Below are 27086 nucleotides of genomic sequence, written 5' to 3' on the forward strand. Positions count from 1 at the left end.
CTAGTCACGTCAATGACAGTAGGTCTGGGGATGGGGCAGGGGCAGGATCAGGGTAGAGATAACCCCTGTAATAGCTCCCCCCATACCAGCATGTTTGGGCTGTTCCCCCTCTCTCCATTCTCTGTCTGCTTGGAGCTCTGTTTTGGCATCATCTTCTTGCTGGCAACAGTTGGCACGAGGCACACCCCAGAGAGGCCCTCGCAGGCCAGGAGACTCGCCTAAAAGACAAGACAAACAACCATGAAAGACGCAGGGTTCAGCTGAGCTTAGCCAGCCATAACCTAAATAGCCAATGCCCAAACATGCCAGTACCCTCTAACAGGTATGAATTGGATATATTCAGCCACATGTGCAACTGCACCACACTCTGGTGGCTGGAGATCTACAAAGAAGGTCTATGAATTAATGCTACTGGTAGCTAACGGGAGAGTTCCCTTGAGCTTAAAAAGGGCAGTGTTTTGAGAGCAAGCATTCCAGTTTCATGGTGGTGTGTGTGTAACCGTGTTGGTTGCACATGCTTAGCCTCCTTAATTCAACCAATACTTTGGTTGATCAGAACTACATTGTTTACATTAAGTATCGACTTCTACCCGTTATCATTGCGGGTCACCAAGGGCTCTGCAGCCCATTCAACTTGACAGTCACCTCCCTGTGACTTTGCATTCCTGTTACAGATGGGAAAATTGGGGCTCATTACCTGAGCCATCTTGTCTGTCTGTCCTCAACAAACGGATTGTAACAATTCTTTAGCCTTAATTCTCTCCCGGGAAAGAATTTTACGATTAGAAAGATTTTTTTTTTTCAGTTAATCATTTTTTGCTGGTCTTGTCCAGTACCCTCCACTTTGCCGACATCTTTCTGGATTCTGAGAGCCTGGAATCGTGCGTGGCGTTCTTAGGGTGTCTTCCCCAAGCACTGCAGAGAGCTGGAGAAGCTAGATGGGAAGGTAACTGACTGCACCGCTTTTACAGATGAGTCATCCCAACCCTAGCCCTGCTTCTGGATGGATGCTGGATAAAGGGGGTTGATCTTCGTGCCTCGATATCACTGCAGACACGTCTCTGGAGCCTGCGAGTAAAAAAGAAAAAAAAGAAGCATAACTGAGCCAATTGACAAGGGACGGCTAGAGAAAGAAACTTCTTTATCAGTGTGTCAAAGCAACTTCACTCAAAGAGAACCCAGGCAAAATTTATTGCTTAATATTAGCAGAGGTTCTGCTGGAAGGTGAGGAGAAGGGACACAATACTCTCTACTGTTTACGAGCTTTTCTAAGCCCTGTGCAAAGTTAGCCTTAACAACATTTTGCAGATAGGGAGACAGACAGAGAGGTAAAGTGACTGGTCCCAGGGCACACAGTAAGAATCAAGAGCAGAATCCAGGAGTTCTGACTCTCAGTGATCTGCCCTAACCTCTAGGCCACGCTCCCATCCCAAAGCTGGGAAGAGAACCCAGGAATCCTGACTGCCACCTTGTGTTCAAACACACCCCTTCATTCTTCACATACCGACATGTACAGAAAGGCTGCAGTGGCTGCTCTGCAACATTATTATTTCACAGTTCAAGAGAAAGTGTTTAGAAGTTATAACTTTCTATTGTTAGAAACAGGAAGCATAAAATCTGACTCTCTGTAGTGCCATGTGTCTGCTCCGCGATGCTGCATGGAAGTACAGCGAGACTGCGAAGGAGCATAACTGTGGATTGTCATTCCTGTCCATGCACGCACAAGCGGAGTGAGCGAGCAAGTCTGTGATTTGCCAGATCAACACACACACCTTGGTGTGAACGACTGTGAGTGTGGAGAGGCAGCGCAGCACAAGTGAGGGCTGGTGTATGAATCGGAGGAAGCAGGCGCCACAATAGGTGTTCAGGGTAGCATCGCAGAGTGCACGCACAGTAAGTATGCAAGGGACCCAGGCCGTTGCAAGGGAGCACAGCGAAATTCAAGTGCCTCTGTAACATGCTCACGTGCAACAGGCGTGCAAAACCACAGCACGGGGGTGCAACCGCGCAGCTAGTACAAGGCTGTGACCCAAGCGGGCAACGCTGCAACCTGTACCTGAGCGTGCAAGGCCCGAGCACGAGTGTGCACACAAGCGCGTGCGGGGCGGGCGAGGCCCACCGCCCACAGGTGTGCAAGCCACAGCCCCCGAGCGTGCAAGGGCCCCGGCGCGAGCGTGCAAGCGCATGCGCTCACGGCCGAGGCGCGGGGGGTGCAAGGCCGAGCCGGGTGCGGCCCGTTGGCCGCCAGGGCCCGCTGCCCATCGGCTGTGGGGTCCGTACCTGGCCCGGCCGCTGCGGGCTCCAGGCTCCGCCGTCGCCTCCGTGCGCTCCCCCGGGAGACAAGTTTACAAACAGCGGCCCGAAGCCTCTCGGCCCCCGCCGCTACCCCGGAACCGGAAGCGCTTGACACAGGGGTCACGTCCAGGCCGCCCGGGCGGGCGGGGCCGGCGCGTGCGCACGACCGCTCCTGAGGCCACTCCTGCCGCCATCTTGGTGCAGGTAAGTGAGGGGGAGAGGGAGGGGGCTGTTGCCAGGGTAACCATGAGTAGGGGGAGGGAGATTCTGCGGCCTCTGGTGGGTGGGCTTTCCTTGGCCCCAATATAAACCCTTGGGGGCGGGGCTCTTCCTGGCCCCACCCAATATACACCCCCCCCAGGGAGTGGGCTCTCCTTGGCCCCACCCCAATATACCCCCCGGTGGGAGGGCCTGTCTCTGGCCCCACCCATTATAACCCCCCCAGGGGGGAGTGGGTTCTCCCTGGCCCAACCCCAATATACCTCCCAATGGGAGGGGCTGTCCCTGGCCCCACCCCAATATACCCCCCCGTGGGACTGGGTTCTCCCTGGCCCCACCTAATATACCCCCACCCTAGTGGGAGGGGCTCTTCTTGGCCCCATCCCAATATACCCCCCCAGGGGTGTGGGTTCTGCTTGGCCCCACCCCAATATACACCCCCGGTGGGGGGGGGACTATCCCTGGCCACACCCAATATAACGCCCCCAGGGGGAGTGGGTTCTCCCTGGCCCCACCCAATATACACCTCCCAGTGGGAGGGGCTCTCCCTGGCCCCACCCCAATATACCCCCCCCGAGGGGAGTGGGTTCTCCCTGGCCCCACCCCAATATACACCCCCCAGTGGGAGGGGCTCTCCCTGGCCCCACCTCAATATACCCCCCCCGAGGGGAGTGGGTTCTCCCTGGCCCCACCCCAATACACACAGCTGGGTGGTGAGGAAAGGGGGAAGGAGAATAAACATGGGAAAATAGCTTTACTTTGTGCCATGACCCGTCCACTCCCAGTCTTTATTTAAGCCTAATTTAATGGTGTCCATTTTGCACACTGATCCCAGCTCGGCCGTCTCTCCTCGGAGGCGGGTTTGGAAGGGTTTGGCTGGTCTGTAATGCAGTGAGCAGGCAGGCTGACGTGGTCTCTGACTGGTTTGCAGCCTGCTAGGACTCCCTGACCCGCCATGTACACATCCCCACCTCCCTGCCAGCTGTTCCAGAAGCAATGGGGACCCTCCGTGGCCGGAAGTGGCAACTGCAACCTTCTCAGGCTGCTACAACCACGTGACTTTTCACAGCTTGCAGATCTGGGCTATCGCAGGTGAGAAATTCCCGCTGGCTTGAAATCAAGTGGCCTTGTGGTTGAAATCCCTTTTTGCCCTCCATAAAAAGCTGGCAGGGATCTGTCCCTTGTTGGTGCCGGCCAGATCCGTGATGATCCCATGTGGACTAACACCTGTAGTTCACTCCCTATTTGGAGCCACAGGCCAGGGTGCAGGAATCGATCCTGACATGGTGTCCTGGCTGTGCTGCTCCCACAGAGTTCATTTCCCCTCCCTTAGGGGGATACACACGCAGAAAGCAGGGAGCAGGCTGTTGGGCAAAGCACATTTGGAAGGTAGGTGGATTCTCATGAATTAGGAGTGGTTACTTGGAGTGGAGTGGGTCTGTTAAAGGGTGATGTTCATTCTTGCAGGTAAATGAGATTACTGTGGAATAATAAAGGTGGGTTCAAAGGTTGAAGGTTTAATGATTTACAGTGAAAGGCCTTGTCTTACCCAGGGCTTGCGATTGTAACATGCTCTCTGTGACTCAGATCCCTCTCTGCCTTCCAATCGCTTTTGAGAACTTGTAGGTTTCGTGCTCCTTACTATTCTCAGCCTGATCATAAACAAGAGGAGAGTTTATTTTAATAAACGCAGGAGAAGAATTTCCCCAGGGCCCCATGAACACAAGTGGCATAGAAAAATCACTGGGGCTTGTGCGCTGAAATCACTTAGGTACCTTTGAAAAGATCCCCCTCAACCAGTCAGCAGTGCTGCCAACTCTGATGATTTTATTGCAAGTCTGACAATATCTGGTGCCTCAAAACCCCAGGTCCTGGATTCCTGAGATTAGAAGTGCATCTCAGCTATCTTTTTTCTTTTTTAAATTAAGTTTTTAACCCTCATGGTTGCAGAGAAGAATGTGAGAATGTGAAGCCAATGTGATCTACAGGCTCAGAAACCAGTACACAGAGAAAAAGAAGCTAATTTTTATTTTATTTGGCTTAAAATCATGCTGCTTTTTTTTTTTTTTTTTTTTTTAAATCTCATGATTTTTGGAACCTCACTCCTGATTTTAGAAAACTTGGGGTTAAAGATACTGAATCAACAGGAGAGAAGTTTGGCTCAAGAAGCAAATTAAAACCCTGACCCAGGAGAGTAATAGCTTGTGGGAGTTAAGCACATGTTTAATGTCCTTTCCTCCACTGAGGTCAAAGTAATGTGCTCTTTGGGAATGAGTGCTCTCCAGCGGTGCCGGAAGGACCAGAAAAGTTGAGGGGGCCAAGCAGCGACCAAAAGAGGGGAGCAGCTGGGGGATGCCCAGGGGAACAGGGAGTGACTTCCTGCAGAGCCTGTCCTGTTCCTGCCTTCCCCACTACCTATGCTTGGGTCCTGCTCCCCCTGTGGGGGACTCTGCTGTCCAGGTGACCCTGGTACCCAACTCCCAACATCCTCCAGCTCCATCCTGGGCTCCCGGAAGCTCTGGCTTCTGTGCTCCCCTGCCTGGTCCTGGCTGCAGCTTCCCCACTCCCCCTGTGCTGACCTGCTACCAAGCACCTATATGCTCAGAAGGGCAAGGGCGAGCTGGGGAGGCCCAGGGGAACAAGGAGTGACTCCCTGCATATTCTGTCTGGTCACCGCCTCCCCCTACCTGTGCTCAGCTCCTGCTCCTCACTGGTGAGTCCATTGTGCAGGCGGCTCTGGTTTCTGGCATCACCTGTCTCCTGCCCCTGCCCTCCCCTGCCTGGTCTTAGCTGCAGCATCCTAGGTTACCTCTATGCTGACCTGTTGCTGGGTGCCTATGTTCTCAAAGCGGGGGGCATGGGTCCCCTGTTTAAGAAGTGGGGAGACAATTGCCCTTTGCCCACCCCCACTGCCAAGCCCTGGCTCTGACACCTATGATGCTCTTGCAGGAGGAGGCTTTCCTTTCTCCTTGTTCTCTCAATCTCTCCTTGGTCGCTTCTCCTTTTGTAGTGTGCATCCATCCTTTCGAGAAGGAAAGCTCTTCATGGCAGGGACCTTGATCTCCTTTGTGTCTGTGGTGCTGCCAGCGGTAAATAATATGTTATAATAACCAGCAGAGATGGGCCCTGCAGGTTCCAAACACTCTAGATTTTGGGGGAGATTTGGATCTGAGTGAGCCAAATACTGGGCCAAACCAAATGGATCAGAGTCAACAGGCCAGATCTCAGCAACCCTGAAGGTGGTTTTCAGGTCCAAGCTTTGCGTTTCAGGTGCATAAACTAAGACCTGATGTGTGCAAACAGGGTTCAGGGGGCACGACCAGCTGCCCTATCTTTAAGGCTAGATGGGAAAAGAGGCCCGAAACCTCTGCCTCTTGTAACTTGGGGATTCAGCATGGGAAAGGTGGAGAATCAAAGAGGTAAGAAGACCGTAGCCTGCCCTTGAGTTGAGTTCTGTATTCGTTACACTAGGAACCTCCTAAAACTTGTTGGAATTTCCATTCCTGAAATCAATGGTTGCTACATTTAAATCCCCAATAAATGGAAACTAGTCTTCAGGCAGCACTTAATCAGCCTGCGCATTTCCCCGGGAGAACAGCTGTGGCTGGATTGGAAGAAGGCGTGGATGGTTTTTATATCCAGTAATAACATTTATAGCTTGGCAGGCTCAGATAGGAGTAAGTACCTCTCATGCTGTAATGTGAGTTGAAAACCTGTGTGGGATTGGAACATAATTTTTTGTTACCACCTCTGTACATCATTGCACAATCGGCCAGGTGCACGGTGGGATTATATTAACTTTTCTTTGAAGTAGCAGTTGTTGGCAGGATTCGTAAGGCCGCGCTGGATGAATCAGTCATTTGATCCGGTGTGGCAAATCCTCCACAAGGTCTGTTTTGTTCCATTTCTGCACGGGGAGTTGCAAGGTTTGCTTTAGCTGGAGGATGCACAGAGCAGGAGACAGACAGAAATCAGCATAACAATTCCATTACATCAGGTGTAAGAAAAATTGGTGAAAACGGGGAAGTAGCACTCACCTGGTACTCAGTGATCAAGTGTGACTCGCGCTGAGCGAGTATTTAGCAGAGAATTAGCTGGTGGAGCTAAATTGGGGAATGTATTTATCAATTGTATTAAAGGCTCCCACTCAGGATAGAGGCCCCATTATATAATATGCACGGTGATTGATATCCCTGTCCAAAGAACGTACAGTCTAAATAGACACGCGTAGGAGAAAGGAAGCTTTATCATCTGCATTTTACAGGGGGAGAAAGTGAGGCACACTCCGATTCGTGTAATTTGCCCCCACTCACACAGGGAATCTGTGGTAGCACCAAGAACTGAACCCAGCTCTCCTAAATCCCAGGTCAGTCTCTTAATCACAAGACCAGCCTTTGTCTCACACATATTGGGATGTTGAGGGCATAAGTTCATGTTTAGGGCAGAGGATGCTCTCTCTTGCACCCCTGGGTAGTTACTTTTCCTGCTGCGTGCCAGTGAACCTTATATTACATATCCATGGCTTGCTAAAGCAGTCTCTACTCTCTGCGCTTCGTCTTGACTTAAGTTGGTGCACTGCATGCGGGGGCTTGTACTTGTTGCACCACCTCTGGCGGTGGGATGGGGTGCCGCACCCTGGGACTTGTAGTCCTTGCTAGCCACGCCTCTGCGGAGAACATGAGGGCAGGGCTCTGTGGACTGCACTGGGGCCAACAGAGTGCACTTTGGCCAGAGCTACCTAGTTCATTTCGCCTCTGGGAGCTGACAGGTAAGGAGCTGCTGCCTCTCCACTGCTCCTGAACCACAGGAAGGAGGGAATGAGAGAGAGGGGCTGGGAGGGATAGAAGAAAGGTATTCAGAAAGCTCCCATCAGTGGCCGGGCACCCTGCCCCCTTCCTTGAGCACTGGATGAGCTGTAATGATCACTTTTCCCAAAGGAGTTTGTAATGTCTCAGCATCTCTCTGGCCTGGGCTGCCCCTGGCATTTCTGTGGCAAACAGCATTTAGCACATAGAGGTACAGTATCTCGGAGCCAGGCTGTTTGGACCCGAGCCCAGCAGGGGGCTATGTGAATTTGACTCTTACTTGTGTCTGACAAATAGAAAATCTCCTGGAAGCAGCAAGGAATGCCTTTAAGAGCTGCTGTGTGGATTGATTTGTCAGTAACAGACTATTTCCTTTGTACTTTTGTCCCTGTGATCTGGGCACAGATCTCACAGGGCTGGACAGGTAACAGGACACTGGGTGGCTTTTTCCCAGAGTGGTTGTTTGGGGGGCAGTGGGTCTGGAGAAGAGAGAGAGGATACTGGCTTAGGAGGTGCACAGGCAGCAGGAGGAGGAAGAAAGGGAAGCTGTAGGGGCAGGGCCTTACAGAGGACTTTGAAGCTCTGGGAGGAGGGGAATGACCCTTAGTTCCAAGCTCTTTGTGCTCATGCTCCTTGGCCTATAACCCACCAGGAGTGTGTGGCCCCTGATCTGCAGAGGAATGTCCTCCCCATCTGACGAGGAAGGCTGCAGCTAGACGTGCCTGGCCTCTGGGCTGGCCACGTTGCCTGGACATGAATGGTCAGCGCTGGGTGGTGTCTCCAGATGACCAAGTCCTACAGCAAGGGCTGGTCATCCTAGAGGGCTCCATATCACCCACCCTTTTGGCAATCATGCTGCAGGTAGGGTTTTCTGTGACTCCCTGCCCTAGGGAAGGTGCCGGAGCAGGCTACAAATAGGGAAGGCTCCTGTACTTCAGGTATGGTGTCCAGACCTCCCCAGGCTTCATGTTTCTCTCCCAGGAAAGTGTAGGTCTCCACGGAGATTCACAGATGTCATGTGTGTTCTGATGTACAGGGACATGCTCGGGGGAAACGGCTAACCATGGCAGAAGACCCCCTGTCCCACCCCGCCCTGGATAAGGCAGCCGGCGAAGAGTTCCTGCGGGAAGCTTTCCAGATTATCCTGGAGGAAGCTGTCAGGAAAGGGACAGATGTCACAGAAAAGGTGAGGCTCCTGAGGGTGGGGGTGGCTGAGCAGCCCAGGAGGCTGGAGTGTAGCCCCACCCCTTCCATGGGGTAGCCTGTGGCTGGCCCCTCTTCAGCGTGGGCACGGGAGGGAGTTTTCCCTCTTACCGCAAAGGTGTTTTGCAAAGGCCTCCTGTCTGTTTCTAAACCAAGTTGCTGCCAGTGGTGATCACTGGCCCTCTGTCTGTCTCCAGGTGCCCTTTGCCCAGAGTGGTGGTGATCACTGGCTTTCCCAATCCATTGGCAGGAACATGGCACCACCGGAGCCCTGATCCAGCTGGCCTTAACCAGTGCCACAGGCCACCCCCTGCAATCCAGGCACAGACTGCCAAGTTGCCCCCTACTGCCTGGGCACAGACTGAACAGCCACCCCCTGCTACTTGGGCACGGACTTCCCCACCACCCTAGCATAGATTGCCTGGTCACCCCCTATAATATAGGCACAGACCTCGTGGCCACTTCCTGCCACCAAGGCACAGACTGTCTGGCCACCCCTTGCCAGTTGGGCACAGACTGCCCAGCCACTCCCTGCAGCCTGGGCACAGACCACCTGGGCAAGGGCTGCACTGACAACGGATCAGGAGACCTCCTGCATACAAAACAGCGATGATCGCACCCTCGGCTTTAATATTAAAGGGGCGCTCATGGAGATGGCAGGTCGCAGGCCTGGCCACTCAGCTCAAGGGGCATGGTACATCTTTATGGACTGCACCATTGCCTAGAGAGGAGAGTGGCCATAGACTGCACGCCAGTGCCCATCCACACCGTACCATGCCCGCTCATGCCTCAGATCGCAAGCAGAGGAGTGACTTTGCTTGGCGTATGCTGTCTGTTCCCCTGACTGCTACTGGCACTGTGCTCCGCTGTCCCCTCTCCCAGGGGAGGATCTCCAAGAGCTCTGGACATGCTGGGGCACTGAGCTTGGAGGTCTTGCTCTGGGAGGCAGGCCGGCATCATCCCACTTTGCAGAGGGGAAAACACGAGGCCCCGTGGTGTGAAAGAGCCTGGGGAAGGGCTCCGTGTGTTCTCACAAGGGTCCTGTGGAGCCCGGGGAGGGAGAAGTTCTGGGATTGCAGCCACAGAGAAAGCCTCTCTCTGATGTGCTGCTTGGACCCCGTTCCCCTCCCGTCCTTTCCTGTTTATGGACTCAGTCCAGGAGACATACATGCGCAGTCCTGGGCATTGAGCAAAGGATGGATGGCTACCCTGGAGTCGGGGTGTGTGTGTGTGACCATTCCAGACTCCTCCATTGCCAAGGATGGTGAGAGGAAGTACCGGAGTTAACGGTAGGGAGGAGAGTGCGTAGAACTGAGCTGTCCCGACTCTTTTCCCCCAGCCTTGAGTAACCCCCCTCACACATGTGCACAGGCCCCTGAGGTCATGAGCTGGGCATCTGCTACCAGCCTTGCCCCCAGTTGTGGTGGGCTCCCTGCTGAGGTGGGCCCTGTGCCCCCTGGCGAAGGGAGTATCCAGGGAAGGACTGTTTTCCCAGCTCAGCAGGACCAGAGCAGGCTGCTGATGGATTGTCTTTGTCCCTTCAGGTCTGTGACTGGAGGAAACCCCAAGACCTGCAGGAAATCCTGGACCTGGAGCTGAGGAGCAGTGGGGAGCCCCAGCAGAGGGTGCTGGAGCACTGCCGGGACGTCATCCGCTACAGCGTGAAAACATGTAGGTGCTGAGAGGCTCTGACGACGGCTGGGCCTGGTGCTGCCCTCGGAGGGGGTCCCCCTCCCGCTGGCTGTGCGTCAGAGGGAGAACAAGGCTCGCCCTCCGCTGAGCAGGGCCTGCGTGCTAGGTCAGAACTACACCGGTAAGGGATATCAGCACAGCTGTGACGTACCAACTAGGGTGTCTGCATCCCTGGAGCCCAGCCAGGTGAATGCGGCTATCGCCCTCTAGTGGCTGCAGCCTGAAGAGGGTAACGGCCTTGAAACTGCTACAGCTCAGAGATTCTCCTTTAGCTCAAATGGTAGGGGCTGTATTTATGGGCTCACAGGTCCTGGGGGCTGCCCACTGTAGGGCTGAGCTGGTGACTGATGTCGGATCTAGCCCAGGTTTAATGAGGACGCAAGTTCTGTTTCCTGCTCTTTCCCTGTGTTAAAGGTTTTCTCTCTCCCTCCCTCCCCCCACCCCCCCCAGGTCATCCTCGTTTCTTTAACCAGCTGTTTTCGGGACTGGATCCCCATGCCCTGGTGGGACGGATGATCACAGAGACGCTCAACACCAGCCAGTACGTCCTTGCCCTGTCTCTGAGCACCCTTTGCCTGGAGCTGCCCAGGGAGGCAGCGCATCTAGCTGGGGGTGGGGAACAACAACAGTTAAGGACACAGGAAAGTGAGAATGCTGGGGCTGTTTGCTGCCAAAAGACAGAGAGGGGTGGGTGAAATTCACAAGGGGGGGGAGTTCTGGGGCCTCATCTCCTGTGAAGCTCCAGGTACGCCCCCTCCCCCAATGGCCGGGTACCTCACGGAGGTGTGTCTGTGTGGCCCAGGTACACCTACGAGATCGCCCCGGTGTTTGTGCTGATGGAGGAGGTGGTGCTGAAGAAGCTGCGGGAGCTGATTGGCTGGGGGAGTGGAGACGGGATATTCTGTCCAGGTGCGTGAGACTGATATACTGCCAGAGGGAGGGTCAAGCCAGGGGCACCCAGGGCATCACTGCCCTTTCATGAACCGGGTTTCCTGCTGGGTCCATCCTTCCCCATTGCCTGTCTGACTGTCCCCCCACAAATCCAAAGTGAACGTGCAGGACTAGACCCTCAGCTGGGGTCAATCGTGGTAGCTCCATTGACGCTGATTGAGCTGCACCAGTTTCCCCAGGATCTGGCTCCTATACCATACAGCTCAGAACTGCTGGAGTCCTGCAGGGCCAGGAGATCCCTGAAAGAAGTTTGTGAGCAGGGTTAGCAGCTGGCATCCCTGGCTGACAAGGGGCAGACTCGGCCCTCCCTGGCACACACATGGGGCAAGAGCCAGACTCAGCCTTCCCTGCAGTTTGCCTTTGCGGTTCACTTAAAAAGCAACAACAGAACATAACCTGTGGCCAAAGCTTTCTCCTGAGCTTGGCTCTTCCTAGGGTGCTTCTCTGCAGGACTCCTCCGATCTCTACCTTTAGTTTCCTCTGCCTCAGAGAGACCCTCCAGCTCCTTTTATGTCATGGCTTGGACCGGATTAGGACCCCCTTACAGAATGAGGCAGCAGAAATACTTCTGTCTCTCTCTGCAGGGTTCTGGCACTAGGCACTAAGATGAGTCAGCAAAAAAGCTCTGCTTTCTTATGCAGAATCCTAAAACCTGACACTCTTACGGTGATATACCAGTGCCACCTGGCCCTTCCTCCCAGCAGTGCTCGGTTAGTGTGAGTGTCCTCCCAGCAGTGCCCTGCCAATACCAACCTCCTTCCACCAGTGTGAGCTTCCTCTCAGCAGTGCCCTGCTGATGCCAGCTGCTTCACCTCAGCAGCGTGAGCATCCTTCCATGCCCTGCTGGTGGTAGCGGGGACTCCACCTGGGCAAGTTTCTTGGTGCGGTGATTGAATCCTGCTCAGGGAACCCTCCTTCCTCTCCTCCAAAGCTGCCCTTGTTCCTGCCCCGGCCTATCCCACAGCACATGGAGAGTGGGCGACAGGCTTGCACTGATCTCTGTGGATTTGTTTCCCTGCAGGAGGCTCCCTCTCCAATATATACGCCATGAACGTGGCACGGTATCAGCGCTTCCCGGACAGCAAGCAGACGGGCATCTGGGCCCTGCCGAGGCTGGCGGTGTTCACATCGCAAGAGGTGCAACCTGGGCCTTCCCCTTCGCTAGCCATGACAGGAGCATGAGAAGAGGGGGCTGGGCTTGGTCTCCCCTGAGGGATGGGGTGCTGCTGTGTCACCCCATCAGAGCCGTGGATCAGCAGGGCCCAGAGCATGACCCACTTCTACCCTCAGCGTCTGTGCCATTTGGCTTAACTCAGGCCATCTACAGTTCCCCTCCCTAGTTTGGCCGGCGTGCAATACACACAGCCCGGCACAGGGACCGGGGTCTTTCGGGGGTCCTTTTCAAACAGGAAGCATTGCATTGTGGGATGGAGGTAGGCGAAGTGGGTGGAACCAGAGGGTTAAGGGTTGCAATGCCTGAGGGTCGCTAGCCGCCCCGGGAAGGATGCCCAGGGCCTGGTTTCAGCCGGCTCTCAGAGCAGCGGTCCGTTCCGCACTTGTAAATGCCTGAGAGGTGTTGTGGGAGGAGGAGAGGAATGGGATGGAGGCTGCAGTTCTTGGAACTTTGACCCCCAGCTTCTTGCTGTAGCATTTTTCTGCTAATTTGGACAAGGCCAAAAATCCCATAAATGTCGACATCTGTAACCTGGCCAAGCCCTTCAAATAGGCCTCTTACCAGAGTACCAGGGGCCCTGTCAGAGAATTAAGGCACATCAGTTTTCCATCCACTCCGTGCAGTGGCCCCCCCAAGGGAATAACACAGCAGGGCTAAGTATCACAGAATACATGATACAGCAGAGGTGCTGGAACTAGGGGTGCTGCAGCACCCGTCACTTTAAGTGGTTTCCATCATATCCAGGGTTTAATTTGGTTCAACGGCTCACAGCCCCCCCCCCCCTCTGCCCACTATACAAATTGTTCCAGCCCCCCTGCAACACAGGCCAAAATGGTGCATTCAGTTAAAGCAGCCCTGACTCCCAGGGATCCTGCAGCTCTCACCTCTAAATGACACTTCCTGCCCTGTGATTTCTTTGGGATTGGACCCTGGCAGGAATCTGTGCTGATTCCCTCCCTTCTGCCTTCCCCCACAGTGCCACTACTCTGTCCAGAAGGGGGCAGCTTTCCTGGGCATTGGTACAGACAACATCTACCTGGTCGGAGTGGATGAGAGGTGAGAGCTCACACTGGGAATGCTTGTGGCCTTTATCCAGACCTGGCACTGGTTCCATTCGGCTGCGCCTCCTTCCCTTCCTACAGCACCTCCTGCTGGGAGAGGCTGGTACGACAGCCGCTGGAAGCACCCCAGTGCCCAGGACTTTTGCCCTGCTCCCTACAGCTCCTCTTTCTAGTTGGAAGCGCCCCAGCAATCAGCACCCCCTCCTGGGAGAGGCTGGCAGTGGAGTAGCTCAAGGCGCCCCATCACTCAGGGCACATGCCCCATTTCCTTCAGGCTCTGTAGGAGGCTGGGACCTCCCACAAGCCATCACTCCTCCATGAGTCCCATCAGTGACTCTTGCTGGCCCGAGCAGGGTAGCTAACAGCTCCCACAGATGCTTCCCTTCAGCTACCTGGATGGACTTGGGTAGAAGAATCCATCTCTGCTCCCTGCACGGAGTCTGCCCCCGGGGATAATTTGTGCTGTCATCCTCAGGGGGAAAATGATCCCTGCAGACCTGGAGAAACAGATCAACAAGGCAAAATCTGAGGTGAGCTTGGGGTGGGGTGAGAGGGTCTGGTCTGTGGGGCAGGGAGCAGCCTGCTAGGAACACTTCCGCCCTGTAACGCCGCACCCCACCCACTGCCCCTCTTCCCTTCCAGGGCGCGTGTCCTTTCTTTGTCAACGCCACCTGTGGCACCACTGTGCTGGGAGCCTTCGACCCACTGGCGGACGTGGCAGATGTGTGTGAGCGCCACGGGGCCTGGTTTCACGTGGATGTGAGTCCCCCCAAGGAGGGCAGGGCAGGGAGATGTGCCCTTGGGCACTAGAGATTTAGGAAGGGCTCCGTCCCTGGGCGCCTGCGATGTCTGTCCGGGAAGGGAGGTGAGCTAGGCTAGGGGAGCGGATGAGGAGGTCACTGGGAACCTTTGGTTCCCACAGTTTGGCTGAACAGACCCAGCATTGCTGGTAATTGACAAGCCCTATCCCTAACTCCCTCACGGCTCGTCTCCACAGCAGAGTTCACTCCTGTTGGAGTGTGAAGGATCCTTTGAACTCTCCCCCATCCACACACACAAACCATCACACCTGTTCTGCGATGCTACCAACACCACTGGGGCACCAGCTGAAGCTGAAGTGAGCACAACTGGTCTGCTGCTATCACTCCGCAGCGAGAATGCACTGCTTGGGGGCTGCTAGTCCTCCAGTGCCTTCCCATCACCCCCCTGGGCCACTTGGACAGGAGCTTTTTTTTTTCTGCCATCTCTCATGCACCCAGACTGGAAGTCACTTGCCAGTTCATATAGGCCAGTTTGGTGCTGGAACCGACGGCTGTGTTCCTCCAGCTCTAGCGTCCTCTCTCCACGTGCACGGGACCTCATGCAAAACCCAGGCAGGAGGCTTTAGGGTCAGGCTGTCCCCTTAGAGCAGCCAAAAGGCTGGGGATCGTAGATGTCACAGTGAGAGAAGAGGCCCTAGGCTGGGCTAGAAGGGACCATCTTGAAACAGGGTTCCCCTTGGCTGAGGGTGCAGCATGCCCCAGTCTCAGCGGGTTTAGCCACTTGTAGCTCCCCCACTGGCTGCTAACTGAACTCAAAGCGCTGCTGTCTCTCCCTGTTCCTCCTTGGCAGGCCGCCTGGGGTGGGAGTGCCCTGCTCTCTAGAAGGCACAGACATCTCCTGCGTGGGATAGAGAGGTGGGTACTGTCTCCAAACTGGGGGACAGGGTTAGCGGTCGCGCTTGCAGCTTCATGGGAGTAGTGGAGGGCAGAGCCATTGAGATCAGTCGAGGGGCTGGTTACGCAGGAGTTTACATCAGGGTGAAGAACTTCCAGGATACACTGAGAACAGTAATTGAGCCAGAGCGGGAGATGATCCCTCCGTGCATCATGTGAGCCTGTCCGATCCAGCCTGTGCCTGGAAGACCCTGAAATTAACACATTGTGGCATCAATATGTGTGTGCAGCTCTGCTCCTGCTGGTGAATATCCCATTCCATACACCTCCTGTAGCTGGCCGTCTGCTGCCCAGTGCATCCCCAGCCAGCCCTGTGCCCCCCAGCCCGTTCCCTGGCCCAGCTGGTGTTAATGTCTCAATGAGTCTCCCTTTCCCTTGCAGGGCGGATTCGGTGGCTTGGAACCCCCACAAGATGCTGATGACGGGTTTGCAGTGCTCTGCCTTCCTGCTTCGAGATAGCTCCGTAGGTCTTCGCCGCCGTTCCCTCCCTGCGGAGGCAGGCAGTTGTAACCCTGCCGTGACGAATGCAGCTTATGTGTGGAAGAGGCTGTAAATGAAGTGACAGGGAGCTCCCCCACAGCCAATAGCCCTGCCCCGCTCCCTCCAGCACCCCCTGCTGGGTGAGGCTGGGACTGGAGTAGCTGGAAGCTCCCCTTCAGCCAGCACTCCTGCCCCGCTCCCTCCAGCACCCCCTGCTGGGTGTTGTTGGAAGTGGTGTTTCTGTGCACATGTAGAGCCCATCCAGCTCCCTCAGTGCTCCTTTGCTGGCCTGCCTAGCGCATGCTTTGTCCCTGCCGTCCCATGTGACCATGGTCGGGACATGCTGACGTGTTTGCTGGACCCTCCCATTTCAGGGCCTGCTGCAGCGGTGCCACGGTGCCAACGCCACCTACCTCTTCCAGACCGACAAGTTCTACGACGTGGCCTATGACACGGGAGACAAGACCATCCAGTGTGGCCGCAAGGTGGACTGCCTCAAGCTGTGGCTGATGTGGAAGGCCAATGGGACCGAGGGGCTGGAGAAGCGAGTGGACAGGGCCTTCGAGTTCACTAGGTGAGGGGTGGGGGATACAGGTGATCCCCTAACCCCAAGAGGTGCTCTAGTGATGTCAGCTGATCCTTACACACATCTCTATGCCCAGCACAAAGGTCAACGATGTTCTCTTCATCCTCTCTAGGTACCTGGCTGAGGAGATCAAGAAAAGGGAAGGTTTCCAGCTGGTGATAGAGGTATGGGCCACCTGGAGCCATTGCTACACCACAGCTCATTGGGAACTTGTTTTCCAAGGGATCGGGGAGAGTTTATCATGAATTCCCAAAGCCCTTACTGATGGGTGGGTGGGCGGGCGGGGAGCAGCTATTTAACCTTGTTACGTGAGTTGACCAGCAATGAAATCCAACCCCCGTGGGTGTTCCTAGAGCCATAAGCGAGGGGGGAGCAGGCTTGGGCCCTGTCGTCTCCAGAGGCTGCACCTCCATTAGCTGAGATTTCGGGGTGCTCGGGTTGTTTACGTACAGAGATCCCTGCTGGTGACCCCTTCTCCTTTACCTCCCCCAGCCTGAGTTCATCAATCTGTGTTTCTGGTTTGTGCCACACAGCCTCCGGGGCAAGGAGGGCTGTGCCGATTACTGGGAGAGACTGGGAAAGGTGAGTGCAGGGAATGCTGGGAGTAGGGTGGGGGGAGAGCCCCCGTTTTCTGATGGATAGATACCACCTCTCTGGATGATAGTAAACTCCAGTACACCCACCCAGACTCGTGGAGAGAGAGAGAATGTGTGTCTGTCTGTCCTGTCCCACTGCCAACCCCCAGTCTCTCTGCTAGCCAGGCCAGGCTGGGGGCTGCTTCTCTAGCTTACTGTGTACTAAGACTTCACTGTTTCTTTGTATCCAAGGCCCTAGGTCTGTGTCCCACTAGCCCCACTTAGACACCAGGGTTCCAGCATTATCTGTGAGAGGGATTTTCAAAGCCGCCTGGCAGAGTTGGACATCCAGCACCCAGGGACTCTCTCAGGGAGTCCTGCACCCAAATCCCATGGATACCTTTCAAAATCCAAGCTGTTATATGGTGACCCCTGCTGGGGGCACCTTCTGGCATAAACCCACAGCACAATAGCTGCATCCAGCCTCAGTTTCCCTTTTCCTTGAAAGGAATGTAATCTGCCAGCCTCGGGGCAGAATATCTTCACATACACCCATGCTGTGATTCCCCTACATCCTTGCAGTGAAACCTTTCTCCAGTTCCCACAGTGAACACACAGTCATTTTCCCCTCCCCCAGTCCAGGGCCTCACCCACCAGAGAATCAGTAGCAGCACTGTGCTCCCATGTCCTTTGGAGCCTGCTTCAGGTCTCCCTTCCCGGGAATGACCACCCTTCCCACAGCCCCTCCCTCAAGGCTTTGCCCAGAGAGCTCCCCAGCTATTCCCTAGGAGTCCCACACCTGCTCGGGGGGATCCGCCCTCTTGTTTCTGGGCTCAGCTCCTGCTGACTAAGCTAGACCTTCGCCTTTTGTCTTGGGGCCATTTTCCGGGCCTTCCAGCCATCAGGGTCCCCACCAAGTCCTGTTCCTGCCCCTTCCCCAACTCAGCTCTCTCCTGAAGCTCTCTCCCAAGCACCTCCTGCTAGCTCATCACTGCTCCTCTCTCCTTGGGGGCTCCTCCACACCTCCAGTGTGATTCCACTCCCGGCCTAACTGGAAGGTGGCATGTCACAGGTGCACTGGACCCTGCTCTTCTTAAAGGGGACAGTCACCACACAAGCCTAAAACCCTGAGTTAGCTAGATGGGTTGGCCATTGGAGGGGTCTACTCTATAGCCCAGAAGGGTTTACAGCTTCATATCACGGCTGGCTAATTGGGTGGCCATATGCTCCACTGACTAATACTGATGTTACGTGCTGCTCCGCCTAGGTGGCTCCAGCTATCAAGGAGCGGATGATGAAGAAAGGGTCCATGATGGTGGGCTACCAACCCCTTGGCAGCAAGGTCAACTTCTTCCGCCAGGTTGTCACAAATCCCGTGGTCACCAAGCAGGACTTGGACTTCTTCCTGGATGAAATTGAGAGACTGGGCACAGATTTGTAGGGATTCCAGACCCCCCTCCTCACCATCAGCTCATGGCAGATCTCTCAGTGATGGTGGGACATCACACCCACTCCTGCCCTTCTCCACAGCATCCAGCAAGAACTACTACGATAACAAGTTCACCAGACTCCAGGTATTTATACCCCTAGTAAGGTGTTCAGATGCCAGCCTCTCACATGTCCTCCATACACATTACACCAGAGAGGAACTCAGCGTTTGTGCTTCTCTCTAGCAACTCCCTCTCTTCCTCTTCTGGGTCCTTTCGAGAGAAGGGACATTGCCAAGGCCCAGACAAGGGTAGCACCTGAGGTTATCGAAAAGATGGTAGCATTCTTCTTGAGAACATCAGCTAGCACGATTCCATAGAACTTTCCTTTGGTTGTGACCTGAGGCAGCCCCAGTAAGACTCTTGAGTACGTCTTGGACAAGCTGGAAGAGGATGCTTATCTTGGATTCTGGAGATGGACATTTCAGCACCAGCCTGTGGTCAAGTAGAACATCAACATCTGGTGCAACAGGCCAGGGTCTGGGATGTACGCTCAGACACAGCAGATCACATAAGAGGAATGACGGTTGTGGGGTAGTCCACGCGTGCCGTGGAGCTGCAGCGAGCTGTGTGGAACTGGCACAAAGCTCCACCTGGGTTGCCTCCAAACCGCCTTTTCAAGTCAAACAAAACTGCCGAACTATGCTTCTCAAGCGACTACCAAGCGATCGTGGTGCTCCTTTGTCATCCCTCCCCTGCCATGAGCAGCACTCTGGCCTAGGTATTCCTGATTCATTTAATGAAGCGCATGATGTCAGTTCTTAATAAATGCTTGGTAAATGCTCCCCCATCCACAGCATTTCATAAGCAGCACAGCAGTAAACGTTGGCTTTTGGTTTTAGAGCCAAACCACTGCGCTGTTTGTTAAATCGCCATACCAGCCCAGGGGCAAATTCTGCTTCCCCCCTCTCCCATAATGTACTGCACTTGCCTGCTAGCTAAAATGACTTACCTTAAAATGATCTTAAAGAGACCACCAGGCTTAGGGTAAGCTTAGAAGTTCACTGCTGCAAGATGTCTTGCAACACTGCCTACTGCTCCTGAGAATTGGTAACACAATTTATAGCTGGAGAGCCAGCACAGCCCCGTGGTTAGAACACTGCCCTGGGACTCTATTCCCAGCCCGCACTCTTTCTGTGGCTGTGAATGAGTCACTTCCCCTTCCTGAATTTCGGTTTCCTCGGTTGTGAAATGAGGACGGGGATTCTGACCTGCTCTGGGATCGATGTATGTATGCATTCTCAGCATTGTTTGAGAGCTCATAAGAAGGGCCATACTGGGGCACACCAGTGGTCCATCTAGCCTGGTATCCTGTCTTCTGACAGCAGCTGGTGCTAGATGCTTCCGAAGGAATGAACAGGGCCATTATTGAGTGATCCAGTCCCAGCTTATGGCCATCAGAGGTTCAGGGACACCCAAAGCATGGGTTGCGTCCCTGACCATCTCGGCTGGTGAGTTTATGGAGGACAGGTCCATTAATGGCTCTCATTCTTTTTGGACCCGTTATCCTTTTGGCCTTCACAACATCCTCATCTATTTGCCCTAGTTCCCAGCCTGCTTGCTACCTGCCCTCCCCGCTGCAGCCAGGTCCCTGCCTGCTCGCTACCTGTCCTCCCCTCTGCAGCCAGGTTCCTCACTGCTCGCTACCTGTCCTCCCCTCTGCAGCCAGGCTGGGGACAGACCCCCTGCTAGCTGGCTGTGACACTGGCTCATGCCCACACTCAGCTGAGAGCCAGTGGGTTCATACTGGCACTCTAACATGTTGGGGTGGGGGAACAGCAGCTTTAACTGGGCTCAAGGTCTCGTCACTACTGGCCGTTTAGAACATGCTGAGAAACCGGCATTTGCTAGCACCACCCCCCTTGGAGCCCAGCTCAGACAAGGCCACTGGGGCTGCTCATATCCCTGCTTTGGTATTGGGCATGGAGGCAGCGAACAGACTCGCACCACTCCCACCACAGGGCCCAGCCCAGCCTCTGCTGGCCCTGTGAAGCTGCTTTGCTGCAGCAATGCTTGTGCAAACTGGCTGCAAATCAGTAGGACCTCCCCAGCATCCCACCAGCACATAGTGCCTTCCCCACAGGCACAGAGCTGGCTCTTCCCCCCCCTCCCCATGACATAATATATGGAGATAAACCTATCTCAGAGAAGGGGAAGGGACCCTGAAAGGTCATCGAGCCCAGCCCCCTGCCTTCACTAGCAGGACCAAGTACTGATTTTGCCCCAGATCCCTAAGTGGCCCCCTCAAGGACTGAACTCACAACCCTGGATTTAGCAGGCAGGGGGACATCCCAATAGTGGGAGGGGATGTGGCCACCGTAGCCCAGCCCAGCCCAGCCCCCTGGCTATTCCCCAGCTGCCATAATACAGCATATTCCGAACAGCACAGTATTTCTTAAATCCCCTCCCGCATTGTTTCTTGCATTTTTATCCTGCTCCCGCCCACAAAAACGTTCAGTCCCACAAATCCCATGAGAGAGAGAGAGAGAGAGAGAGACAGACAGACACCCCCAGCCTACTAACAAAACACAACAGTCGGTTAAAATATTTATATATAAATGAAATTCAGACAATTTTTACCACTAAAAGAATAAAACAAATCTTGCTTAAACCATGTACAAAAAAAACCACTTTAACTCCTATAATAGACATCAGAGCTCTTTCTAGCCCTTGCTTAAATTTAAGTATTAAAACCTTTATCTTTTTTGTAAAACAAACTTGCACTGCGGAAATTCTATTTGACAAACTGCTGTCGTGTCTATCGCATAGAAGATCAAAACATGACACCATCATTTTGCCTTAAAAGATGCAGATTTTTTTTTAAAAATGATTATTAAAAGTTGTTTAAAAACCTGGAATGTTTTAAACGGCTTAAGCGCCGTTTTTAGAAATTTGAAACAAACCATTCAAGTTACGTATAGGTCAGGATTACTCTTTCTGTCTGAAAAAGATTGAGCAGCAAAACTGCTCACCGCTGTAGGTTTTTGATAGCTCGAGCCTCTTTTTAAAATTTCTTTTTAAGTGACTGATAAGAAGGTCAATTTAAACAGCAGATGCAGCTAAACTTGCATTTTGTTTTCCCGCAAATTACTACAGTCTGGGTTTTTGCCACCCAATTCCGTCCGCAACAAAGTACATTTTACCTGCTCCCGCTGTGCCGACAGTGGGTCCTGCAGGATCCCAGTCCCGCTGCAGGGCTCTAGCTATTATTAGTCTGCCCTGGCCAGTAGTGGAGACAAGTAGCCCCAGAGCAAGGCAGCTTCCTGCTCCTCTCGCAGGGCTCTGCACCGGGGCTGGGATGAAATCCAACCATGTGGGGTCGTACTGTGATGATAATCAGTGAGAAGCAGGGCCTCAGCTGCGCTGGCTTTGAGGACGTTTATTTCTTGCAAGTACAAAAAGGCTTCAATGGTGCTTCTTGGTAAAAATGGTCTTTAAAAAAGAGCTGCCTAGATGAGACCCCAAGGAGAGATTGGGGGAGTGGCTCCCCCAGGGACAGAAGATCCCCAGGTTCTTCGTGGAGAGATGTCCTTGTAAGTGGGGAAGAGCCCAGCTCAGTCTCCACAGGGTCTCCCACTTTATAGCAGCCCCAGATCACAGGTGTCTCCTCCCGCCCCAATCCATTCCCTGGGGCTGTCCTGAGCCCCCTGCTTGGACTGACCCACCCCAGCTAGCAAGTGGTGGTAGGCTGGATGAGAGAAGCAGCCAGATACATATCGGGGGCCTGAGTCGGTGGCAGTTGAGGCTGCTGGCAATGAAAGTGGCTTTAAACAAAGTATATCCAGCCCCCTGAGCAACTCCTCTCCTCCCCCACCTTCCCCGTGCAAGTAATGGGAGCTGCTGGACACTGAGCTCTTTGGAGAATCTGGCCATGTTTTCCCCATTGCACATGTAGGTAAACTGAGGCACCAGGCAGAGGCCAGCATTTTCCAAAGTGGCTACTGATTCCTGGCTGCCACCCACGGCCTGGTTTCCGAGCACCCTCCACTCCAGCCAAGATCAACGGGAGCAGTGGGTGCTCAGCTTCTCTGCAAGCCAGGCCCCGGGGGGGGAGGGGGGTGTCTTAAATCAGAGAACCCAAAACTAAAGCACCACTGGCAATTGAATCAAGGTCCCCAGAGTACTGTGCTAGTCCTTTGACCACAAGGCCACTCCATCCCCTGGACCTGGGGTTCTCAACATTTTTCTTTCTGAGCACCATTCCCCCCCACCCCACCCAATGCTATAAAAACTCCTTGGCCCACCAGTTCCACAACAACTATTTTTCTGCATATACAAGCCGAGGCTAGCAAGCAGGGGAACTTCCCAGGGTCCGACGCCAACCTATGTTGCTCAGGCTTTGGCTTCAGCCCCGGAGGCAGGGCTCACAGCCCCAGGCTTCAGCCCTGCACAGCAGGTCTTCGGCTTCCTGCCCTGGGCCACAGAGTGGTTAACAATGGCTCTGCTCACAGACCCTTGGTTGAGACCCGCTGCCCTGGACTAAGCCCCCCAGATCTCCTTAGGCCCTGCCTGTGCCCTGGAGGCAGTCGAGGGCCTCAGGCTGGAGGGGCACCTCGTCCTGGGAGAGAATGGAGCAAAGGTGGATGGCAGTGGCGTCCTGCTTCGCTCGTTTCCTCCACTCCAAGAGCATGTTGAAAGCTCGCAGTTTGGTGTTGCCAGGATTGTTCTCCTCGATCTGCTCCAGAAAATGATTCTCCAGGCCCAGGAACTCGATGCCGATCTGCCTCCAGGTCTTGCCCATTTTCCCTGCCAGCTTCATCAGCTGCTGCTCTGAAACCAGACTCTGCTTCCCTGGGAAAGAGGGGAGAAGAGTCAGCCAGGAGACTGGCCATGCAGCCACATGGGAAGCTCCAGTCTTCCTGGCACTTCTGTCAACACTGCTGCGCTGCTCCCTACAGCGCCCCCTGCTGGGTGAAGCTGGGACTGGCATAGCTGGGAGCACCCCCAAAAACAGTGCTCCTGCTCTGCTCTCTACAGGGCCCTTTTTGGGTGAGGCTGGGATTGGAGTAGCCAAGAGCTCTCCTCCCAGCCACCTTCCTGCCCTACTCCCCCCATGGCTCCCCGCTGGAAGAGGCTGGGACTGGAGTAACCAGGAGCTTCCTCAACAGCCAATGCTCCTGCCCCATTCCCTAGAGCACCCCCTGCTGGGAGATGCCAGGGCTGGAGTAGCCAGCTGTGTCACCCACAGCCAGTGCTCAAATTACAGGGGTCTTCAGAGGGGACTGGGCCCCCTTACTAATTTTAAAGGCTGCCTCACTGCTGTCTTATGGACCCCTTAGTTCTCACTACTATTTAAATTAAAGCAAGCCACCCGGTCAGTATTCAGGGCCTCTCCTATTTTCCCCCCCCATCATTAGAGCTCCGACTGCTGCCTTCCCCCTACAGCACTCCCTGCTGGGATAGGCTGAGAACAGAGAAGCTGGGAGCTCTCCACTCCTGTCACTGAACCGCCCTGCTCTGTGGCTGTGCTCCTTACCGTGGACCTGCGGCTCCCTTGCTCCGACGCCGCTATTTGCAGCCTCACTGTGATTTGCATCGTTATCGTTGCCGCTGCTCCCAGTTTGTCCTCCTGTCTGGAGCTGGCTGCCCTGGACCAGGTCCAGCCTTGGGATCTTGTGCAGCACTTCGTGGGTGATGTCTAGCGCTTCCTGGGGGTACGTCTGCATCAGCAGCTCAGCCACCTGGATGCCGGAGGCGCCGTCCAGCTTCCCACGGCCTATGTGGGGAGCCGTGCCCCCACGGGGCAGGTAAAACTTGAACTTTTCCAACTCCTCCTTGGTCAGATCATCCAGGATTCGCAGCAGCTGCTCTCTCATCGCCATCCTGGCACCTCACCTCAGAGCCCCCCAAAAGGCAGACCTGCAGGCCCCAAAACAAACCAGACAGGTGATTTGGAGTGACTGGGTGGAAAACCCCTGTTCAGTCTCTTCAGGGGACCTGCTCTCTGCCCCCTCTCCACTCCATCCTTTAGACTCTGGGGTCCCCCTTTCAAAATTCCTCTGATCTCCAGGGTTTGTTGTCTGTTGAACCACAGCACCCAAGCATTCCTGAGGGGAGGCGCTAGTGCCCAGGCAACTGGGCTTTGCAGGGAAGAGTCACGTCACAGCACAGAGGGTTCCCCCAGTCCACCCCGAGATGTCCCTGCTATCTTGGCAGCATGGCCATCCTGTGGCCCCTGGCCGCTCCCGCAGCTGGTGACATCTGCAGGTTTCAGCGATCGACACCCTTATCTCTGCAAAACAGCACCAGGTCTTGCACACTCAGACAGCGTGGCTGGGCCCCAGGACACCTGGGTTCTATTCCCAGGTCTGCTGGTGACCTTGAATGAGTCACATTGCCTGCTCTATGCCTCAGTTTCCCTTCCCCACCTCTTGTATATTTAGATTGCAAGCTCTCTGGGGCAGGGCCTGTTTGTGCAGTGCCCAGCATGATGGGGCCCTGGGATATCTGGCAGACTGTTCAGCATGGAAATACTGAGCCGCCTGGTTTTCCCTGGGTGCATTCGTGCCTCTGAGACTGGGGGGGATGGATATTTCAGGGGTGGAAGGAGCTAGTGGGACAGGGCTAAAGGCTGCTCTCAATGGGGCAAGACCGGCAGCAGAGCCCTGCCTGTCCACACACACACGCAGACACCCCCAGCAATGTGCTGCACCCCAGAGCCAGGAGCCCCACCCCGCTGCCGTTCAGCCCAGGCCCCCCCAGCTGGAAAGCCAGCCAGGGGCCCAGCTCGCCCCACTCTGTGTCGGGGACACTCCCAGGCTGTCCTGCGCCCCCGAGGTGCTGGAGCCGGGGGGGGCGCCCCACCGCCCGGGCTTGAAGCGGGTCCCATGCTATCCGGGGGGGGGTCTCCCAGCGCCCTGCTGGCCCCTCCCCCTCCCGGAAATCCGGTTCCGGTTCCGGTTCCGACCCCGCCCGGCTGGGGAGCCCTGCGGGGGGGGAGGGGGCGGGGCGGACCCAGCCCGGTCCGGACCCACCTCGGAGCCCCGCTCCGCTCCGCACCTTCCGCATGGCCCGGCGCCATGACGTCATCCTCTCCGCCGCGCAGACGCAGCGCGCTCGGGCGTCCTCCTCCTCCTCCTCACTGCGCACGCGCGAGGTGGAACTTTTTCCCACGAGCCGGGCGCGCGGCGGCAGGAAACAAACAAACAAACAAACAAACAAAGGAGGAAGCGGAAGAAGCCCCCAAACCCGCCTCCCAGGGCGCGAACCCCGGATCCGCCCCCCCCCGCCGCGCTGAGCGGGATGGGGGCGGGACAGCCCCCCCCCCGGCTCAGGGCCCCGCGGATCCCAGCCCTGGGGGTGGCGCTGGGTTGGGCCCCCCCGGGCACAGGGCCGCCCCGCAGAGCCGGGGCTGAGCAGTGGGTGGGGCAGCGGGGGGCTGGTTCTCTGGAGATGTCACGGGGGGTGACGGGCAACCGGCCCTTGGTACCCAGGCCTCCCCCTGCTGGGTCTTTGGACTAGATTATCCCCCTCGCCGAGCTCGAATTAATCCTTCCCGCACCCACCAGAGGTCAGGCAGTCGTGTGAACCCTCTGTCCTACAGATGGGGAAACTGAGGCACGGTTCAACCCTACCCCGCATCAGACTGTCCCGGCTCTTCCTCCAGAACTGGGCAGGGAAAGGCCTGCTGTCCATTGGGACTTGCTGCCTGCCAGATAACCTAAGACAATTTCCAAAAATGCTGCAGAAAATAGACATGTACCTGAGAAAGAGCTCTGTGGAGCTCAAAAGCTTGTCTCTTCTACCAACAGAAGTTGGTCCAGTAAAAGATACTGTTTCACCCATCTTGTCCAGTGGTTCTCAGACTTTTGCACTGGTGACCCCCTTCACACAGCACGTCTCTGAGTGCGATGCCCCCTTATACATTAAAAACACTTTTTTGTATAGTTAACACCATTATAAATGCTAGAGGCAAAGCAGGGTTTGGGGTGGAGGCTGACAGTTCACAACCCCCCATGTAATAACCTCGCAGCCCCTTGACAGGAGAACCCCATATTTTCTCTCTCCTATATTCTGGGACCAACATGGCTACAACCCTGCAAAGATGCTGTAATAACATTCTGCTTTTATTCATTTCACGTTGTTATCTTTATGGGGGAATTCTTTATACAGGGATGAGGCATCTGGTTTGCTAGACTAGTGGAAATTTACCCCGCAGAAACTCTATTTTTCAAATAGAAACCACACCATTTGTTAGGGCTGGTCGCCAATCGCTGAGCATTTCCTGCGAGAAATTCAGAAGGAAATGAAACATTTTTTGCACTTTGTTTCAAAATATGTTGTGGAAACATTGAATTTTTGCAATGAAACACATCTTTAGTGTTCTTCCCCCCTCTGTTCTCTCTAAAAGGAAGGAAGTGGGGGTTGGGAAAGAGAGAGAAAGTGAGACACCACAAAAGTTGTACCGTTTTGGCTATACCCATACGGTTAAAGCAGCACAGGCTACCTATCTGGTGTGGATGCAGTTATATCGAATGTCTATAATAATATCCAGCTTTTATAGAGCACTTTTCATCAGTAGTCCTTCAAGTGCTTTACAAAGGAGAGCACTATCATTATTCCTGTTTTACAGATGGGGAAACTGAGGCACAGGACAGCTAAGTGACTTGCTCAAGGTTACCCAGTAGTAAAGCTGGGAATCAGAACCCAGGTTGTCTGAGGCCTAGTTCAACCCTCAATCCACTCGGCCACACTGCAAGGGGAGGTAGTGAGGCTGGTAAAAGGGACCTTTATACCGATAAAGGAGTCCACACTAATGGTTTTATTGGTAACAAAATCACACTCCTACTGGACACAGTTCTACTGGGACAGTGTCCCTGGAGCAGCATGAACATAAGAATGGC

The 27086-nt window shown here is 54.8% G+C and overlaps 3 protein-coding genes across 10 annotated transcripts in view; 1 reads left to right on the top strand and 2 right to left on the bottom strand.

Annotated features, from left to right (window-relative positions):
- Positions 1 to 2404, bottom strand: part of ZNF740 (zinc finger protein 740) — a 14591-nt gene extending 12187 nt beyond the window's left edge. For 2 of the 3 annotated variants that reach the window (XR_003999395.1, XM_030554508.1), the window contains exons 1-3: positions 2281 to 2404; positions 698 to 1068; positions 87 to 218 (exon numbers count right to left, since the gene is read on the bottom strand). Coding sequence is in view for 2 of the 3 variants with exons in the window: in XM_030554508.1 (XP_030410368.1) it covers positions 87 to 218; positions 698 to 706 (141 nt within the window). In the remaining variant the exon portion in view is untranslated. The remainder of the gene's footprint in view (positions 1 to 86; positions 219 to 697; positions 1069 to 2280) is intronic. The other variant, XM_030554509.1, reaches the window with a different exon arrangement.
- On the top strand, positions 1662 to 19026 carry CSAD (cysteine sulfinic acid decarboxylase). 4 transcript variants are annotated; one of them, XM_030554503.1, is made up of 17 exons: positions 2430 to 2499; positions 3446 to 3606; positions 6832 to 6880; positions 8356 to 8505; positions 10067 to 10193; positions 10665 to 10755; positions 11017 to 11123; positions 12187 to 12302; positions 13316 to 13395; positions 13876 to 13930; positions 14043 to 14159; positions 15012 to 15076; positions 15497 to 15578; positions 15970 to 16169; positions 16294 to 16345; positions 16674 to 16763; positions 18024 to 19026. In XM_030554503.1, exons 2-17 carry the CDS (start codon positions 3470 to 3472, stop codon positions 18195 to 18197), a joined length of 1692 nt encoding a protein of 563 aa, XP_030410363.1. In that variant the 5' UTR covers positions 2430 to 2499; positions 3446 to 3469; the 3' UTR covers positions 18198 to 19026. The 4 variants fall into 4 exon arrangements, with proteins under 4 accessions (XP_030410366.1, XP_030410363.1, XP_030410365.1 ...); XM_030554506.1 differs by lacking the exons at positions 2430 to 2499; positions 3446 to 3606; positions 6832 to 6880 and adding exons at positions 1662 to 1893; positions 4319 to 4320; XM_030554505.1 differs by lacking the exons at positions 2430 to 2499; positions 6832 to 6880 and having other exon boundaries at positions 3519 to 3606.
- Positions 19027 to 21345: 2319 nt separating this feature from the next.
- Positions 21346 to 25351, bottom strand: LOC115647748. Of its 3 annotated transcripts, none has more exons than XM_030554511.1 (3): positions 25243 to 25351; positions 23720 to 24102; positions 21346 to 23034 (listed from the first exon to the last, which is right to left on the bottom strand). In XM_030554511.1, the coding sequence occupies exons 2-3, from the start codon at positions 24063 to 24065 to the stop codon at positions 22742 to 22744; spliced, it is 639 nt and encodes a 212-aa protein (XP_030410371.1). In that variant the 5' UTR covers positions 24066 to 24102; positions 25243 to 25351; the 3' UTR covers positions 21346 to 22741. The 3 variants fall into 3 exon arrangements, with proteins under 3 accessions (XP_030410371.1, XP_030410370.1, XP_030410372.1); XM_030554510.1 differs by having other exon boundaries at positions 25218 to 25347; XM_030554512.1 differs by lacking the exon at positions 25243 to 25351 and adding an exon at positions 24916 to 25123.
- Between the last annotated feature and the right edge of the window lie 1735 nt (positions 25352 to 27086).

This window comes from Gopherus evgoodei, chromosome 3 (genome assembly GCF_007399415.2).
Source record: "Gopherus evgoodei ecotype Sinaloan lineage chromosome 3, rGopEvg1_v1.p, whole genome shotgun sequence".
In the NCBI taxonomy this organism is placed as follows: Eukaryota; Metazoa; Chordata; order Testudines; family Testudinidae; genus Gopherus; species Gopherus evgoodei.

Excerpts from the sequence above, each read along its gene's own strand:
- CSAD (XM_030554503.1), top strand. The coding sequence starts at position 3,470 with ATGTACACATCCCCACCTCCCTGCCAGCTGTTCCAGAAGCAATGGGGA. Across the intron at positions 14,160-15,011 it reads GGGCCTGGTTTCACGTGGAT|GCCGCCTGGGGTGGGAGTGC; the intron begins GTGAGTCCCCCC and ends CCTCCTTGGCAG. Across the intron at positions 15,077-15,496 it reads CTCCTGCGTGGGATAGAGAG|GGCGGATTCGGTGGCTTGGA; the intron begins GTGGGTACTGTC and ends TTTCCCTTGCAG.
- LOC115647748 (XM_030554511.1), bottom strand. The coding sequence starts at position 24,065 with ATGGCGATGAGAGAGCAGCTGCTGCGAATCCTGGATGATCTGACCAAG. Across the intron at positions 23,035-23,719 it reads AAGGGAGCCGCAGGTCCACG|GGAAGCAGAGTCTGGTTTCA; the intron begins GTAAGGAGCACA and ends CCTCTTTCCCAG.